Source organism: Nerophis ophidion, linkage group LG01 (assembly GCF_033978795.1).
Source record: "Nerophis ophidion isolate RoL-2023_Sa linkage group LG01, RoL_Noph_v1.0, whole genome shotgun sequence".
NCBI classification, from domain to species: domain Eukaryota; kingdom Metazoa; phylum Chordata; class Actinopteri; order Syngnathiformes; family Syngnathidae; genus Nerophis; species Nerophis ophidion.
This window is the reverse complement of record NC_084611.1, coordinates 27,882,842-27,903,518: the sequence shown is the minus strand read 5'-3', so window position 1 is coordinate 27,903,518 and position 20,677 is coordinate 27,882,842. Positions and strand designations below refer to the sequence as shown.

The 20,677-nt window shown below is 39.5% G+C and overlaps 1 protein-coding gene across 2 annotated transcripts in view; it reads right to left on the bottom strand.

Moving 5' to 3' along the window:
• efna5b (ephrin-A5b) overlaps positions 1-20,677 on the bottom strand; it is a 270,599-nt gene that overhangs the window by 60,041 nt on the left and 189,881 nt on the right. For both annotated transcript variants that reach the window (XM_061900211.1, XM_061900220.1), the window contains exon 2: positions 8,329-8,621. In XM_061900211.1, the coding sequence (XP_061756195.1) occupies positions 8,329-8,621 (293 nt within the window). The remainder of the gene's footprint in view (positions 1-8,328; positions 8,622-20,677) is intronic.

Genomic DNA, 20,677 nt, shown 5'->3' with positions numbered 1-20,677 from the left:
GAAGACTAGTCGGACGCAACATTGTACAGTCAAAAGCCTCAAAACCGACTTGAGGTAAAGATAAAGCACTTTGTGAGCTTTCTCTGTTTACTCAGTCAACCACTCACTCACTCAATAGGTATAAATACTATTGATATTTGTATTGATCACCCACACTTGAACACAATGAAGATTTAGCGGTTAGCAGGTCTTCTAGCATATACTCCAGTACAGTAGGTATGCACATTTCAGTCCCGACTGCGACCCACCATTAAACCAATAAAGGGGAAGTAGAGGAAGTAGCACGGCTTCCTGTGTCTTCCTGCTTAGTCACATTCATCCTCTCGTCCTGCAGTGGACTTGATATGTGTAAGAAATCTGGATCATTTTCCGCCATGAAGGAGAGGATTGGTAATTTATAAGCAGCTACTCACTGTGGGCAGAATGCCTTCTGTACAGATTGTTGCTCTCTAATTCTAGCCGGTGTTTTGGCAAGACATGCATACTCCTGGGATTTGCATGTCTATTACAAGGAATCTTGAAATGTAATTATGCATCTTTTAGCGTTGATCCCCTTTGAAGGAATCTTTTACATGAGTATAATCTAGAGATGTCCGATAATGGCTTTTTTTGCAGATATCCGATATTGTCCTACTCTTAATTACAGATTCCGATATCCACCGATACCGATACATACAGTCGTGGAATTAACACACTATTATGCCAAATTTTGTTGTGATGCCTCGCTGGATGCATTAAACAATACAACAAGGTTTTCCAAAATATATAGAGAGCATGAGGAGGTTGGGATGGATGGGGTTGTGGGGAGGGGGGGTGGGGAGGGTGTATATTGTAGTGTCCCCGAAGAGTTAGTGCTGCAAGGGCTTCTGGGTATTTGTTCTGTTGTGTTTATGTTGTGTTACGGTGCGGATGTTCTCCCGGTAATGTGTTTGTCATTCTTGTTTAGTGTGGGTTCACAGTGTGGCGCATATGTGTAACAGTGTTAAAGTTGTTTATACGGCCACCCTCAGTGTGACCTGTATAGCTCTTGACCAAGTATGCCTTGCTTTAGCTTGTGTGTGTGAAAAGCCGTAGATATTATGTGACTGTGCCGGGAACGCAAAGGCGGTGCCTTTAAGGTTTATTGGCACTCTGTATTTCTCTCTACGTCCGTGTACACAGCGGCGTTTTTAAAAAGTCATAAATTTTACATTCTTAAACAGATATTGATAATTTCCGATATTACATTTTAAAGCATCGTACGGCCGACAATATCAGCAGCCCAAAATTATCGGACATCTGTAGTAAAATCTTTGGTCACCAGGACAATGCTGCGGTAAAGTGAGTTAAAATAAGACCAATATTCATAAGTAATCCCTATTCAATCCCGTAATCTTTAGATTGAATTTCATACCACCTACAGTGCAACATACTTTTCATCATTAGCACAAAAAGCCCACAACCTCTAAAACTTACCAACCAAATAGCTGAATCAATAATGCATAAAGTATACCTGAAACTAATGGCAGCCATTTCTGAACAGGAATGTGCTATCAATTTTCTCATTCCTCCATCAAATGTGTCATGTGGTAGCTACTGATCCCACTCCTCCATCTCCCAGGAGGGCAAAGTGTTTTAGGGGAGAGCAACTTTCCTCCATCTCCTAATTTACATAAAAATCAAAATTTCCCAGGTGGCGCCTTAGCTTTTCGATTCAAAAATAACTACAGCGATGTACAGTCGTGGTCAAAAGTTTACATACACTTGTAAAGAACATAATGTCATGGCTGTCTTGAATTTCCAATCATTTCTACCACTCACAAAAAACAATCATGAAGTTTGGTTCTTTAATGAATTTATTATGGGTCTACTGAACATGTGACCAAATATACTGGGTCAAAAGTGTACATACAGCAATGTTAATATTTGGTTACATGTCCCTTGGCAAGTTTCACTGCAATAAGGTGCTTTTGGTAGCCATCCGCAAGCTTCTGAATGGAATTTTTGTCCACTTCTCTTGACAAAATTGGTGCAGTTCAGCTAAATGTATTGGTTTTCTGACATGGACTTGTTTCTTCAGCATTGTCCACACGTCAGGACTTTGGGAAAGTCATTCTAAAACCTTCACTCTAGCCTGATTTAGCCATTCCTTTACCACTGTTGACGTGTGTTTGGGGTCATTGTCCTGTTGGAACACCCAACTGCGCCCAAGACCCAACCTCCAGGCTGATGATTTTAGGTTGCCCTGAAGAATTTGGAGTTAATACTCATTTTTCATTATCCCAATTACTCTTTGTAAAGCACCAGTTCCATTGGCAGGAAAACAGACACAGAGCATAATACTACCACCACCATGCTTGACGGTAGGCATGGGATTCCTGCGATTAAAGGCCTCACTTTTTCTCCTCCAAACATATTGCTGGGTATTGTGGCCAAACAGCTAAATTTTTGTTTCATCTTACCACAGAACTTTCCTCCAGAAGGTTTGTCCATGTGATGCAATTCAAGACAGCCCTGACATTATGTTCTTTACAAGTGTATGTAAACTTTTGACCACGACTGTATATGAAAGATTTCCTTACATTTCAATCACTGTCACATAACATTGATTGATTGATTTTGTTTCGGCATCTGTTTGATTCGGTGGTTGACTGTTCTGGAGAATCAGTATTTTATGTTTCATATTAAGGAGAAGGGTGATCATGAAGGTTTTTAATAAAACATGTCATATGAGGGATTAAGAGTTCATTCCGATTTGAAATTCCATGAACCCTCCGTCTATTCCTTTTGAGCCACAGAGGTTTTGCGCCCCCAAAGCCCCGTTCAACTTGAGATAACCTCACTTCGACTCTGTTTCTAATGCCGAGACGACGCAGACAACTGAACATTTAGCGTGAGATGAAGAGCAGTATGGCGGAGGGCATTTCTTTTGAAGACTCCGGCATAATGCAGCCAGAGAACTGAGCTAAAACTTTCGAGCGTGCCTCATTAGGAACCCTAACCATCCTGAATTATTTTACCACTTAAGGGGGTAAAAAAATGAGTCGATAAAATAGTGAGACGTAAAAATGTTGACTCGCACGCTGAGTTGTGAAAACATGGTTGATGGATTGATGGATGCATTTCAGTTATTCTCTGTTTGTCCACTCTCTCTGGAACCAAAATGGTCTCACGATGTAAATCAATTTTTAGAGAGAAGACTTAAAGACTTAGGTGAAGCAAGTAGTCATGGATTAGACTTAAGTCACCAGGAAATTGATATCTTCTTCACCATGAATATGTTATTGTCAAATAAACTGTAAGCATTAAACATAACAAGCAGGTATTCGAGATGGCTCCACTTTGTGTAACCCTATTACAGTTGGCTATAAAAGTACTAAAACAAAACCGACACAGCACCTGGATGACATCAACCGAAAGTCACCATTAGCATTTCATCCCCCTCTCCAAAGCTGTTTCTTTTTTTTGTTTGCATTTTATTTGGTTTTCAGTACTTTGATTAGGGATAGACATTTGATTAAAAGTTTTTTTTCCACCCATCTATCCATTTTCTACTGCCTGTCCCTTTTTGGGGTCCCGGTTGGTGCTGGAGCCTATCTCAGCTGCATTCGGGCGGAAGGTGGTCTACACCCTGGACAAGTCACCACCTCATCGCAAGGCCAACACAGATAAACGGACAACATTCACACTCACATTAACACTCTAGGGCCAATTTTGTGTTGACAATCAACCTATCCCCAAGTGCATGTTTTTGGCAGTGGGAGGAAGCCGGAGTACCCGGAGGGAACCCACGCAGTCACGGAGAGAACATGCAAACTCCACACAGAAATATCCCGAGCCCAGGATTGAACCCAGGACTGCTCAGGACCTTCGTATTGTGAGGCACATGCACTAACTTTTGTCACCGACTGTTAAAATAGCTATCAATTAAATGTGGACCCCGACTTAAGCAAGTTGAAAAACTTATTCGGGTGTTACTATTTAGTGGTCAATTGTATGGAATATGTACTGTACCGTGCAATCTACTAATACAAAGTTTCAATCAATCAATCAATTTCAATCAATCTCTGTGATGCCTCTCTTGTGCTGTTTCTAATCGTCCGCAAAAAATGCTGCCTGCAGGAATTGTGCCATAGCAGAAGCTGGCATGTTCTTCAAATTTAATCCCCACCTTTGCTGGTTGCAGCCAGGTGGTTGACTAGATGTTGATTCAATTGCTTTCAGACGCGATTACTCAACAGAACTTTTAGTAATTTATGAATCAACTTTTTTGCCCAGCATTTATACAGACTAGTAGGCCTTTGCGATATGGCCCAAAAAGAATATCTGTAAATTACGCTTTGATTTTAAGGGTTTCAAGTCACACGTATCAATAATTTGCCTGAATTGTCTTATCGCTGGGCTGCTGCAGTTTGCTGCTAGAGGGAATCAATTCAGTCGCGTTTCTCTTGTGTCTTATGCCCTGTCTACATTAAGCCAGATAACTCCTTAAACAAATCATTATTTAGCCTAAGCCCCGTTTCAGCCACACTAAACCAGCGTTTAACGTCCCTCTCCTTGGATATTTTTTTACACGGGTAAGTGAGCCGTGTATTTCTCGAATCTTCTTGTATGGACTGACTTCGGAGAAGAAGTGACGCCAGAAAGACCATGGCCCACACTGGAAGTGGCGTCAGAAAGAATGTTTCACAGCCAGCTTCATAACAGACGCTTTTGGAAATCACACAGGAACACCTTGAAAGCAGGAAACGCACGATTGCAGCTATTTGGGATACAACACATCTCAGACGGCAACATAGCAATGTTGAGCGACGGTTTTGGATAAGAACGACAGCCTGTTGGTTTATATTTGTGTTGTGCCACAGAAGCGGCAAGAGAATGTCCAGGTCAGCTGTGATTCTTCTTAGAGAAAACTTTGTCCATTTCTCGAAGGGGAGATAACGAGAACGCGGCCTCCCGTGGACGAGGGAAGACTACGGAAAACAGCGAATACATTTGGACTGGCAAAGCAGACTATCAGTTATTGTCCGCCATGTATAACGAGTGATTACTCAACGTCGAGTTTTGTACTCCTTAACTATTGTGAAGCAAAGAAGCACAGTGTCCTGACCAGATATCTAGATCCCTAGATTTTATTGTTGTAAATTGGTATTTTTCACATTGTTGACTTCCACACGTCCATTAAAGATATGATTCATGTATGATGGCACAGGTGTGATTCACAGGGGTAAGAATACACTTCCAGGTCAGAGGTAACTATGACGTGGACATTTCTTTTAGCGCATGCGTACTAGGTCGCGTTACGGAGGAATTACAATTTTTTTTCTTACAAATTGTTTTCTTTACTTTTTAAAGAAACTGATGGAAAGAAATGACTAGATAATTAAAAACAAGTTTAATTGTCTTTGATTAAAAAAATAGTGTATTGCATGCACTGCATTTTAATTTTGGCAAAATTCTAATATTTATTGAGTTCTTTTTTTTCACAACACACAAATTGGACTTTGTATAAAATAATTTCCAATACAACTATACAGATGAAACAGATACACTAGCTATTGTAGCTAATTCTGCCATATTTACCGTGATTTTTTTGCTCATAAGTTGATCAATATGCATGCAAAAAAAAGGTATTCACGATAGAGCAGGGGTCTCAAACTCCATTTACCAAAAGAAGCAGGAAGCAGAGTCTGTGCGAGGCTCGGCCGAATCATTTACTCCACAAAAAAAGTTTTGTCAAAAAAAAAAAAAACATTTTCTAAAATGTCTTCGTTCAAATTTTTTAACACACAAAAAGATGAAAACTAGTGTTGTCTTGATACAAATATTTTAGTACCGGTACTAAAATTATTTCAATACTTTTCTAAATAAAAGGGACCACAAAAAATTGCATTATTGGCTTTATTTATTTCAACAAAAAATCTTAGGGAACATTAAACATGTTCCTTATTGCAAGTTTGTCCTTAAATAAAATAGTGAACATAGAAGACGATTTGTCTTTTAGTAGTAAGTAAGCAAACAAAGGCTCCTAATTAGTCTGCTGACATATGCAGTAACATATTGTGTCATTTTCCATTCTATTATTTTGTCAAAAGTATTAAGGACATGTGGTACAAAATTAATTATTCATCTACATGTTCATTTACTGTTAATATCTGCTTACTTTCTCTTTTAACATGTGCTATCTACACTTCTGTTCAACTGCAATAAACACGTATTCTATTGTCGTTTGTTACTTGATTTACTTAATTTAAGAATATTTTTCAACAAACTGAGCAAAAAGGTCTATTTTTGTTTTCTACCAAGAAAAGTGCACTTGTTATTAGTGAGAATATACCGTATTTTTCGGACTATAAGTCGCAGTTTTTTTCATAGGTGCGACATACACTCCGGAGCGACTTATGTGTGAAATTATTAACACATTACCATAAAATATCAAATAATATTATTTATCTCATACGCGGAAGAGACGAAGAAAATGTCAGCAATCGTCAGACACACGTCAACCAATAAGAATTTGGCGGGGTAGGGTCATGACAGAAGTGCATTGTGGGTCATGCGATGCTAACTGCTATATGCTACTGCCGTAGCTATTAAAATAGATCATTTCATCGTTGGCGGTAACTTATAAAAACTGAGAAGGGCGGAACGAAAATGGCACCGTAAGGGAAATCATGTACTGCAGATTAAAAGCTGGACGTAGTGAAATATGCAGCAGAAATCGACAAAAGGAAGCGGCGCATACCTTTGGAGTTGGCAGAGTTGTTTAGAAGTGACATCGAGGAAGAAATGTTGTGATCCGATTCCCGGAAAACATCTTTTGTCTTTATCTAAGTCCTTGTTTGTGTTTTGATTATTAATTTTAGACTCTTCCTGTTCTGAGTTTTGCACTTCCTGCTTTATCTCGTTGCCATGGTTTCTCATTTGTTCCACCTGCTATGTTTTTCAACGCACACCTAATGGCAATTGTTTACTTTAGTATTTAAGACTGCTTTCTACCTTAGTTCGGTCTTGGCTCATGGTTGGCTACGCGCAACTGTCATGTTTGGTTTTCTCTGCCTTGTCTGTTCTGTGCCAAGTCACGCCTTAGCTTCTGTGCACTTGACACGCGCTTCTGTGGACACTTATTTGGACTCTAGTGCTAGCTATTAGCTTTAGCTTTTCGTGCCTTTACTTTTCTATTTGTACAAGTGTTCTTTTATTTTTCGTATAATAAATCAGATTCTTACCTGCAATCCTGCCTGTCTGGTCCCACTGCATCCTGAGGTGATATCTCCGCGCATCACAATGCGTTTGGAATGTGACAAGAAGATTTCATCGGATTTATCGATTAGGAGTGACAGATTGTTTAGTAAACGTATAGCATGTTCTATATGTTATAGTTATTTGAATGACTCTTACTATGATATGTTACGTTAACATACCGGGCACCTTCTCAGTTGGTTATTTATTAACATACACTTATTCAGCCTGTTGTTCACTATTATTATTTATTTTAAATTGCCTTTCAAATGTCTATTCTTGGTGTTGGATTTCATCAAATAAATTTCCCCCCAAAAATGCGACTTATACTCCAGAGCAGGGGTCGGGAACCTTTTTGACTGAGAGAGCCATACAAGCCAAATATTTTAAAAAGTATTTCCATGAGAGCCATATAATAGTTTTTTTTAAGACTGAATACAACTAAATGCATGCATTTTTAAGTAAGACCAACATTTATAATAAGTTTCTTTTTCATTTTAATAACATAATTATTCTGAAGCTAACCAACAAAAAATAAAATACTTCTTACCATTAATGCGACTTCTAGAAGATGGATGGATTAAAATGCATGAGAATGTTTTTAATTTTGAACGTTATTTTTGACACTGTGATTGCCAGCGGAATTATTCATTATTCACTGTTATTTATTTATTACTAATTGTTAAGCAATATCAGCTATGCTTTATCCGAGAGCCAGATGCAGTCATCAAAAGAGCCACATCTGGCTCTAGAGCCATAGGTTCCCTACCCCTGCTCCAGAGCAACGTATATATATGTTTTTCCTTCTTTATTATGCATTTTCGGCAGGTGCGACTTATACTCCGGGGTGACTTATACTCTGAAAAATACGGTACTTATTTTAAGGTATTCATTGAGGTTAGCTAATTTTACTTGTTTTGGAAAGTCTTGACAAGACAAATTTTCTTGTTCTATTGGCAGATAATTTTGCTTAGTTCAAGTAAAATACCCCTAATTTTTGTAATTTTTTGTTTTTGAACATTGACTTTTTGCAGTGCAACGGTTCACTTAAATGTGCAACTCTACAATAGACTGATGTATGAGAAAAAGCCAAAAGAAGAAACTCACAGATGTAGTAATATTCTCTGCCCGGTCTGAACTCAAAGCCCAAGGAGAACGGCGTGAAGAGCTGAAACTTCTCGGAAAACTTGAGCGGCCCGTTGGCCGAGTGCGGCCTGTTGCACTCCCAGCGTTTGAAACCCTTGAAGGTGTGGTCGCACGTGCTATAGCCGTCGTAGTTGACCATGTAGAGGACGTAGCGCTCGGTTCGCTCCTCGGGCACCGAGTCAGCGTAGTGTGGGCAGTAAACATCCAGGTAGTCATTAATGCACACATCGATGTGATAGTCCTCACTGTGGAACCTAGACACACAACAAAAAAGCAAAAAGGTCACATTGATGGACGAGATGCACGAACAGTTGCGCAAATTACTGAAAGTGTTGGAATTCCGCACATATGCAGAGAGTCGGCTGCACTCTGTCACCGCGGCACGGAAATCTCATCTTCAAGCTTCAATACATTTCTTTACTCAAGTTTGTTGTCTATAAATCCGTCATTGCGACACATACGTCCACACAAATCGAGGGCGAAATGAAGCGCGGGGTGGAAAGTATCTGTGCTGAGGAAGGAAAAACAAATTGAGAGATCTTTGCAAGTCGAGCCGAAGCGTCGCAAAAAGATCACTCGGGGATACACGGAGGTCCAGATGAGAAATGTCATCACCAAGAGGCCGCCTGAAGGTCAGAGGGCTTCCATGCACGCCAATTCATCACAACAATCATAAACACACATTCAACACATCCCCTCTGCTGAGGAATTCCCTAAATTAGAGAGCGATTCCCGTGAGGGTCCTCAGCAGTGCGACTTTAGGGGTCAGGGAGAAAACACCCGACACCTGTAAAGCACGCTAGTGTGTCTTTTAACACAGCCTTTGACGGTTGTGGCCACTAAATGACACTTTTATACTCACATGCACAGCTGGTGCTATTGATGCATTAAGGCAGAAAAAACTGGTCATATCGTATGGTAGCACAGCTGGACTCAGGACAATTGTTCGAATCCAAGGGGTCGGCAACCCAAAATGTTGAAAGAGCCATATTTGGAGCAAAAATACAAAAAAATTTTAATCCGTCTGGGGACCAAAATAATGAAGTCAACACATGATATGAGTGTCTGTATTTGCCTACTATCAAAATGACTATGTGTCGCAGGCTGACACAAATCTGCGTTGACAGAAATGTTGAAACGTAATATTTATTCTACACATTTTTACAACATTTAAAAATAATAGTAAAACGCAGGCTTCTCAGAGGGTGAGATAACTCCTGGAAATGACTGGTATAAATGTGTGTGTCCGAGTTAATCTTTTTCGAATGGATTTATAACAATCTGTGCAAGCTGGGTTACGTTTGCTGTGGTCTGGAACAACACGGCACACAAACAACTATCAGAAATGCACAGAATATTACATACAGATAATGTCTCCTAAGACATGCAGCTTTAAATTAAATACACAGAGGACATTGGACATTAAATGAGCTCAAATAGAGCTAATTTTTCCCAAAAAATGCGACTTATACTCCAGTGCGGCGTATATATGTTTTTTCCTTCTTTATTATGCATTTTCGGCCGGTGCGACGTATACTCCGGAGCGATTTATAATCCGAAAAATTCGGTATGTATGTGGAATTAAATGATGGAATGGATTAACCAAAGAATTCAAACAAAAGCACGAATATGATTCAGTTTAAGAGATGGTTCAAACTAAAAGTGTTCACAAACTACACAGAACAAGAATTATGGTAAACATCATGAAACCTTGTTCTGTAACAGAGAACGAGGAAATTGGATAGAATTGCTCTGGTACGAAGAAGTATGATTAAATAAGCTCTCCTTCTTCCTACTCCCTTTTCGGGAGTGCTGTAATGAAACAACTGGAATTGTGTGATGCATTACATTGTGTCGTATGCATGTACCAAATAACCTGAAACTGAACTGAATTCTTCTAATTCGCTGCCCGTTTCCAGACAGTTTCTGTCCACTTTTCCTTCAGTGGATTTGCGAAACAAACCATCTGGCATGTCGGATTAAACCCAGTCCATAAGACTCGGGAAACTTTTAATTGAAAACGAACACTGCAGCGGAGTAGAATAAGGAGAAGAAGAAGAAGGAGAAGGGTTTCCTCAAGACCGGAGACTGGGGATTAACATATATAACGTAATGCACACGCATCACCTTGAACTACGTCTGTTACTAAACTGTCTATTGGAACGGTTCTTGTAGTCGGGCTGAGAATACATTCTCACTTTTATCCAAATCTCTCTGGTTGCGTCAGTGCGGAGCAGCGGTCTCAAGGATGGATTTTGTGGGATCAAGACGCCCCATATGTACTGGAACGCTTATCCGCCTCCCTGCTCTGGTACGACACATAAGCTCACACAGCAACTCATGCAATCAGCTTAGAGCGCCTTTCACATGTCACCTAATTGGGGTTCTAAAAAGTCAAATGATTAATGTCACTGTAATGTGGCAAACGAAGCCCGCAGCAGTAATTTGTGTGTCCGTGTCAGCCGGCTTTGCGTTGCATATTCATTTCTGTATATGTAAGCGGCGGAGACTGTCCCCCCCTACCCCCTTCCTCTTCTGGTGTTTACTCTTGCAGGGTAAATGCCCGTGTGAGGCGTTTACAAGCAAAGGCTTGAAGCAGCTCATCTGTAACAACTCATTTAAAACACGCCTGCTGAGGTCCAGGATGACCCAAGATGCATCGCTCCCTCTCGCACTGTTTTAAAATGTCACCGACTTAATGGTCACATCCGTGTATGATGGAGGGGGGATATAGAAAGTATGTTGCCCTTCTCTCCAAAGCCTCAGCAGTAGTGGCGGATGTTGCGGCGACTGCAAATGAAGCCGAAACGGTTTGGCTTGGCGAGTTTAAAAAAAAAAAAACATCTACAAAAAAAATTCCACCACGTCCATGCACTTTGAATTCAAGGTGCTTCTTTGGCAACCCGAGCAGCAGCGAGGGAGAGAGAAAGCTGCTAATGGAACCAAGTGAAAAAAAAAAAAAGTTTCAAAAATAGTCGTGTCAAGCTTCCAGCCGGTTTTCAGTTATGGCTGTTGCTGCATGCATTTATTATAAAGACCACTATCAGTGCAACGGGTGCATGAATCCATGCAGAGGTGTGGATAGTCTGCGCGGTGCTTAGCTACACTCCGCTTCACACACATTGAACGTGTAGGCCGGAAAAAAAGGCAAAAAAACGCAGAAGAATGAGGGAGTCCTGTATTTGCTTCTCAACGCTTTATCCAAAAGGAGACTTGGGGCAGCTGCAGCAAAGTGGACACTGCAGAGGGTCAAGCGCTCAGGCAGGGGTGTCAAAGGTAAGGCCCGCGAATAGGTTTCATCCGGCCCGCGGGATGAGTTTGCTAAGTATAAAAATGAGCCAAAGTTTTTCAATGAAAGAATGTAAAAAAATGTATAAGAAAATAAAAATAAATACATAAATAAATATATATATATAGAAAGTCCAATCATCATTTGTTTTCGTTTTTTATTCTCTGTCAAGACGAGGACAGTGGTGTGGATTGTTTTCCCGTGGTGCAAAGCGATTGGAGCGTGAAGGTAAAGACATCTTTTAATTCTACTATAAAAAGGTACAAACAAAAGGCGCGCACAAGGCGGAGAACAAACTTGGCTATGAAAACAAAACTATTTCTATAACGTAAACTATGGACATGAAAACAAAACTTTAAATTTATGGCATGAATAACGAAAACTTACTTTGAACGAGATATACGGGCATGGATCATCGGCATAGATAGCAAGGGTGTGATAGGGCTGATAGAGGGTGATGTAGCCAGGCTCACTGCCTGGCAACTACAGGTTTAAATAATGCTGTGGTGATTAGCAGGTGCATGAGTCCAAATGAACCAGGAGTGTGACATGACAGGTAAACTGATTGGTTGGCATGGTGACAAAAACAAACAAAAGTGCCCAATAAATCCAAAACAAAACAGAATGTGACATTCTCCATTGTTTTCATTTTGTTATAATGGCTGTTAAGGCATTAAAAGAAACCGCGATTCTAAATGTGTCCACTTGATGTCGTAATAGAAATGATTTGTATCTTTGTAGATTGCCCAAAACGAGACTTAAAACCAGGGGAGATGGGGCCTTCTCTGTGGTCGGCCCTAAGCTCCGGAACACTCTGCCCCTCCATGTGGGAACTGCGACCACAGTGGAGTGTTTTAAGTCTCGTCTTAAGACCCACTTTTGTTCTCCGGCTTTTAACATTACGTGAGTTGTGTGGTCGTGTATGTTTTTAAATTTGTATTTCTATTCATTGTTTTAGTTAGTTTTACCCTTTAAAATCGTTTTTTAATCATATTTACTTTTACATTGTTTTCATATGTATTTATTTAGTTTTTATTCAGTCATTGGTGGAGCTAAGGATCCATCCATCCATTTTTTACCACTTGTCCCTTTTTAGGGTTGCGGGAGGGGGGTCGCTGGAGCCCATCTCAGCTGCATTCGGGCGGTAGGCCACCTCGGAGCTAAGGATAGTATTTGAATCTTGTTTTTTAATATTTTTGTGCAACACTTTGGAAACATGTTTGTTGTTTAAATTTGCTATATAAATAAAGTGAATTGGATTGGATTATGCTACATATGTAAAAAAACAAACGAAACATATGTTAGTGCACCAGTCGAGGAAAATGGGCAAACTACTTGAATAACATCTTGTAATTTGATTTTGATATATTTTTTTATCTTGATAGATTGAAAATTAACACCAAGGATTTGACTAATGAACATTATCACATTATTTAATCAGAAAGTATAGATAATGACAAATAAAGATATACTACTATTAACCTCAACAGGTAATTGTAAAAAACAACAACAACATTAAGATTGGTACATTTTCAGAATGTGCTTGTTCTATTTTTAAACGAAGAAAAAAAATCTGAAGTTGTCTTTATTTTTAAGTTATCATGCTGTGATTTTACCAGTATGGCCCACTTGGGAGTAGATTTTTCTCCCCGGCTCTATGGCAAGCTAACTTTTGCATTTTGGTAATTTCTTGCCATGCGCCCTTTAATGTTGTGGAGGCGTCATCATGAAAACTGTCATGGCTAATGAGAGACCAGCAAGGCTCACCCTATGGTTATGGTTTAATTTAGGGGTGTTAAACTTGATGGCCACATCACAGTTATGGCTCTTTTGTGCAGGGCCGTTTGTAACAGTGAATAATATATGAATATAAATGTAAAATTGCCTCATGATATTATTACATAATTGTTGTACGCATAATTTGACGGATAACTTGATTTGAAATCATAAGTCAAGCAGGTAGTTAAGTATTCATTTTATTCTAAGAAATGTTCTTCAAATATATGATAATATCATATTTGTTACATTATTAGAAAAGCTGTCAAATTATGTTTTTTTTTTTTAATCAGGTTAATCACATTTTGGAATTTGGATTAATCATGACTAATCACAGTTGATCACTCATTTGCATAATTAAGATTTACTTCAGAAAAAACCCCATTAGCAATTTTTTTGTCAAAATGTCACCCAGGAACATTTCTAAACAATTTACAAGAATGCATGTCATTTATTTCCACAAAAACGTGGTAACGCTTATCTGAAGTTCTTTCAGGCTGTATTTTGGAGCGGAATTTAGAAGACGGAACGGCACTTGTACTTCCGGTTTAAAGCAATAAACAGAAGGAAATACTGGAGACGTTCAAGCCTGGTTTATATCTCGTGTCACGTAGCGTCTTGTTTGATTTATAATTCATTTGTGGGAAGGGCGCCAGATTATTTGCCTCCAAAATACTAAGGGGCAGTATCTCCATGAGGAACAGCTGTCGTTGGCTAGATACTGTATTTCCTTCTTGTGAAGAGTGGCGAAAGACGACAACCTCAACATCCACATCTTTGTCTACACTTGAACTAAACATTCAGAATAATCAGTTTACTTAAAATGGACATTTTATTTATAAATCAGGAGAAAATACAGTAACACTTTAGTACAGGGAACATATTCCCTATTATTTAGTTGCTTAGTAAAGTAACAACGACTTAATTTAGAGTTGTTTGGACACTAAGGGAACAGGTTACTAATAAGTGATAAGGGTTAGGGCTAGTTAACACTTAGTTAATGGCTTACTGGTTGTACAATAACACCATGCAGAATAAGGCATTAATAAGTAATTAATAATGATAACATATTCACCATTAATTAGTTGCTTATTAAAGTAAAAAATACTTATTTTATAGTTATTTGGACACTAGGGAAACATATATGGGTTAGGGTTACTAAAAAGCAATTATTTTGAGGTTATTGAAGGAAGTCTCTTAGTTAATGGCTTACTGGTTGCATAATAAGGCCATGCAGAATAAAGCATTAATAAGTACTTAATAATGACTAAATAAGAGCAAATATTGATTAAGTAAATTTGGTAATACTTTAGTATGGGAAATATATTCACCATTAATTAGTTGCTTATTAAAGTAACAAAGACTTAATTTAGAGTTATTTGAACACTAGGGTCATATATGGGTTGGGGTTAGGGTTAGGGTTACTAATAAGCAATAATTCTGAGGTTATTGAGGGAAGACTCTTAGTTAATGGCTTACTGGTTGTACAATAAGACCATGCAGAATAAGGCATTAATAAGTCATTAATGACTAATTAAGAGCCAATATGTTAGTAATTTGCATGTTAATAAGCAACTGTGTAATGATAAATATGTGTTCCCCATACTAAAGTGTTACCGAAAATACCTTCGTGAAGATGAACGGTGGAACTTCTAAATTAGTGGCGGCAGAGGGCGCTATTATTATTTGCAACGCTATTCGCTGATGATGTAAATAAAACTGTTAAATAACTATTGTAAGTTAAGGACATGCTGGTGTTAATCCGTATGGTCATGTTCAGAGTTCACAAGTGTTTGCAAAGATACAGTGCCTGAAAGATTGTTGACAGTGAATAAGAACTGTTGCGTGCGAGAGAGAAACAGACGTGTGTGCTTGAGAAAGAATATGTGTCGGAATTGAATAAAATTGGCAATAAAAGTTGAAAAGAGTGTCGTATTTGGAGATTTCTTCTGGATGCAACAACAACACAATAAACTGAAAAACACACATAAGTAATATTTTTTTTTTAGATCGCACTGAGATATTAAGTACACAATATCAGTTTTTGGAAAAACTTAAGTATGGGGAACACATATTCACCATCAATTAGTTGCTTTTTAACACGCAAATTAGTAACGTATTGGCTCTTAATTAGTCATTATTAAGTATTTATTAATGCCTTATTCTGCATGGCCTTATTATACAACCAGTAAGCCATTAACTAAGAGTCTTCCCTCAATAACCTCAGAATTATTACTTATTAGTAACCCTAACCCGTATATGTTCCCCTAGTGTCCAAATAACTCTAAATTAAGTCTTTGTTACTTTAATAAGCAACTAACATACGAAAGTATTTACCAGTTTTCATGCAAATATTTAATCACTGTTTTTTTTTTCCCCATACAATAATTTGCGCATTTAAAGCACAAAGTCTGCTCGCCTGTGTTCGGACCAATCCGACCAACCACAGCTCTGTGTTCTGCGACCTAGAATTTTTGGGCTGAGCACGACAGCATCGCCTACACAAGCAAAGCAACGCAATAATATATTCTCGGCTTCCCCCTACAGTGAGCAGACTCGTCCCAAAGATAGCGCCATAGCACAAACAATAACACCCTTTTAGTGTCTGTTGAAAACAATTTCTGGAATTAGAAACATTATGGCCGTTAGGGGAGAATAACCATACATTAGCCACACCGTTTTATAAGCCGTGGGGGTCAAAGGGTTGGAAAAAAAAAAGGTTTTTTTTGTTTTTTTTTATCGTCTGGAATTTACGCTGATACCTAATCAACACACATTATTTACAGTCTTTTGCAGGTTTGATACCTGTGGTTTAATCTGTGCCAAACATGCTAAACATCCATCTATTTTCTACCGCTTATTCCTTTTGGGGTTGCGTGGGGCGCTGTTGCCTATCTCAGCTACAATCGGGCAGAAGGCGGCGTACACCCTGGACAAGTCGCCACCTCATTGCAGCACCCTTTTAGTGTCTGTTAAAAACAATATGTGTAATTCAAAACATTATGGCCATAAGGGAAGAAAAATCCATTTATTAGCCACACCGTTTTATAAGCCGTGGGGTTCAAAGCATTGGGAAAAAAAATAAATAAATGTTATCGTCCGGAATTTACGCTGATACCTAATTAACACACATTATTTCCAGTCTTTTGCGGGTTCGATACCTGTGGTTTAATCCGTGTCAAACATGCTCAACTGTTACCATTAATAAAACCACATGTTTACACTTGTGCAGTTCAAACATGTCTGACAAAAAAGAAGCAACGTTTATTTGACCAAATCCCTGTTATCAAGCAGATCCTTCATCCTGATTCGCCTGATCACCTGTGCTATTCAAAACATGTAGAGCAAAATCAAGTGAGACGGAGGTGAACAAAGGACATAGCCCCAAAGACAGCTCTACGGGAGTTGATTTATACAGTGCACATTCAGTTCTGCAAATTAATGACTACTCTGTTTGAAGTGTAAACTACAAAAAAAAAAAAAAAGTTTATAGCCACGGCAGTTTTGGTTGTTCGCGGCTGTCTTGTAAAATGCCTTTCAGCAGGAAGAGGAAGTCGTACTTCACCATAAAAATGGACACCTTCATATATACATCGGCGTCTGCATTAGACAACGAAATGAAATGAGCCGTGTCAGCTTAGGTGAGTGACATGGAGACAGGGGATACGCAAGAGTTACACCAGCGAACGCAGGGAGCACGAAATGTTTTATGTATATTATAAATAGGTGGGAAAGGCAGTTGCAGACATTCCCAGACGTAAAACTAAACTGTCTCTGCCGAGGAAGTTTCACTGTTTCAGTGAAAAACAATACCCATTCTTAAAGGCCTACTGAAACCCACTACTACCCACCACGCAGTCTGATAGTTTATATATCAATGATGAAATATTAACATTGCAACACATGCCAATACGGCCTTTTTAGTTTACTAAATTGCAATTTCAAATTTCCCGCGAACTGTCCTGTTGAAAACGTCGCGGAATGCTGACGTGTACGCGTGACGTCACAGACTCTAAGGAAATATTAGCGCTGCGCACACACACAGTTAAAAGTCGTCTGCTCTAACCGCATAATTACACAGTATTTTGGAAAATCTGTGTTGCTGAATCTTTTTCAATGTGTTCAATTAATAATGGAGAAGTCAAAGTAGAAAGATGGAGTCGGGAAGCTTTAGCCTTTAGCCACACAAACACACGGTGATTCCCTGTTTAAAATTCCCGGAGGTGAAACTTTACTATGGATCTATGGGTCAAGCGAACATGGATCACGACCAAATGTCAACCAGTTTTCTCCGAAAACTGTGGTAAAAAGTCGCCACTTACCGGAGATAAGCTGAGCTTGTGTCGTCCGTACAGCTGCCGTCGACTTCCATCAGACACTGGCCTCAAGACACCCGTGGACACACCCTTCCGACTATCAGGTACTATTAAAATCACTAAAACACTAGCAACACAATAGAAAGATAAGGGATTTCCCAGAATTATCCTAGTAAATGTGTCTAAAAACAACTGAATCCGTCCCAATGCAATCGTGTTTTTTTTTTTTTTTTTTTTCTAGTCCGTCGCTATCAATATCCTCAAACACGAATCTTTCATCCTCGCTCAAATTAATGGGGAAATTGTCGTTTTCTCGGTCCGAATAGCTCTTTTTGTTGGAGGCTCCCATTAAACACAATGTGAATATGTGAGGAGCCATCAAACATGTGACGTCATCGGAGAGGCAGGGCTTTTCTGTTAGCGACCAAAAGTTGCAAACTTTATCGTGGATGTTCTCTACTAAATCCTTTCAGCAAAAATATGGCAATATCGCAAAATTATCAAGTATGACACATAGAATGGACCTGCTATCCCCGTTTAAATAAGAAAATCCCATTTCAGTAGGCCTTTAAACAGGCAGTGCAGTAGTAGGACATTGCTTTTGGTGCAGATCTGGATAAAGGAAATATTTTTTTATTTTTTCCGGGGGCGGCGTGGCGCGGTTGGGAGAGTGGCCGTGCCAGCAATCTGAGGGTACCTGGTTCAATCCCCACCTTCTACCAACTTCGTCACGTCCGTTAAACCATGTATTAATTAATGTGGACCCCGACTTAAACAAGTTGAAAAACTTATTCGGGTGTTAAAATTTAGTGGTCAATTGTACGGAATATGTACTGTACTGTGCAATATACTAATAATAGTGACATCGCATAGGATGTTGCCTAGGAGGATTTGTTGTCGGAAAAACAAAGCACAGACACACTTGACCTCGCCACGACGATTACCCTGCCTGTTTAGAAACATACTTTCTGCATTTTTTTTGCAAAGAAAGTGACGAGGCATGCCAAACAGCCCTTTTTGGCAGTAAAACAGGTAATTAAGGAGCAGCGTTAAACGGCGGGCTAATTGTCAAATGGTGATAATTGCATGTCTTTGTTATGGTGCAGCTGGCTGCGCAGGCTTGCGGGTCACGCCACAGAGTCAGGCGAGTGCAGGCGTGGAGGATTTGCATAGTGCAAAAAGAGAGAGGGTACAATCCTTATAACCAACTGATTACATTGGCATCGCAACCCATGAGGGGGCGGGGGGGTCGAGAAATGTCCGTGCAAACACGCACCAAATAATACAAAGACGAATGGGGAGAGAGCGAGAGACATAAGCACGAGGCGGCGTGGCTCGCCATCTCTGATTGGCTCATTTCCATTTCAATTACACAGCCCAGTGACACCGCGGAGAGACAAATGCACACCTATCTGTGCACTCGCCTGCCCAGCTCACACACTGTAATGAACTCCCACCAGCCACCTCTCTGAGAGACAGAAGAGCGGAGCAAGTCCTCCAACCGAGATGAACGACCGGGCTCCGATGGCAGAATAACTTTCCAATGTGGTCTCCTAAATAGGAGCGGGGTTTCAAAGATCACATGCTTTATTTTTAGTATGACGCCGACAAAAGATGAGGAATGTCCTCCTGTGGAAATCAAAGACGTTCCGGTAATAGTGCACCCCCCCCCCCAAAAAAAAAAAAAACACACTGCACTCCAAGGCTACACAAACAGCAGCTGATGTCCACACGCGTGGACAGGTAAGACAAAGTGCAGATTGTTTTGGAGAACAAACTGTAAACAATCCACATTCTCTTGACAGAGTGATTGCTCTACACCTGGGCAAAGAACCCATCTTTTATTTTTCCATTTTTTACGCCCACCTGATTTTCTCCCCGCACCCCCTGCCTTGCTCGTGACCCCGAATCCGATCTATTTACATGACTTCGCCTCTCCCTTACAGCTGATATATTTTCAATTCTATATCCTGCAGCACTGTTTTGTTTGGCGGATAAATGAAATCAGCAGCCAAGGAAAGTAGAAATGCATGAAGGGAAAAAGATGCAATTGTTTTGTCCCATTTGTCCCAACATTTTTATTTTTTTTATTTTTTGGGGGGGTTGGGGAATTTTGTATGCACTGGTTGCTCCCCCAAGGATCATTTGTTGATTTTAGACCGGAGGGAGAATATGTCAAGCAGGGGATGAACTCTGACTGAACTTTGGATCACACATGCAAAATCTATTTGGGACCTCTCAACACGTTTTTTTTATGTGTGCTGCAGATGTACGATGCAAACACTTTGCGGCCGTTGGTGCAGATGTCTAATGTCTAATTACGCGCAAACACTCGATCAAGGAGGAGAGCGTGGAATTGGACCCTTCCAAGTCATTGACGATGGTAAATACATTAACTAAATCCCAATTCTTAGGCTATGTCTACACTAAGACGGATAACCCCTCAAACGAATAATTACTTATTATTATTCAAGCTCAGTTACAGCTTATTTTTAGTACCTATTCCATGTTATATGTGTTTTATGTTGCACGATTGCACCAAGGAAAATTCCTAGTCTGTGAACCCGTTCTCAAACAATGGCAGTTCCTTTACCATGAATTGATTAACGTGGACCCCGACTTAAACAAGTTGACAAACATATTCGGGCGTTACCATTTAGTGGTCAATTGTACGGATTATATACGGTACTGTTCAATCTACTAATAAAAGTCTCAATCAATCAATCAATCAATCAAAACTATTCTGATTCTGATTTAGCCTAAGCATCGTGTCAGCTACACTAAACCATCGTTTAAGGCAGGGGTCTCAAACTCAATATACCTGGGGGCCACTGGATGCAGAATCTTTTTAAATGTCTTTATTTTTATTTTCAACACAAAATAAAATCAAAATATAAATGAACAAAATGAGGATTAAGAAATGTGAGGC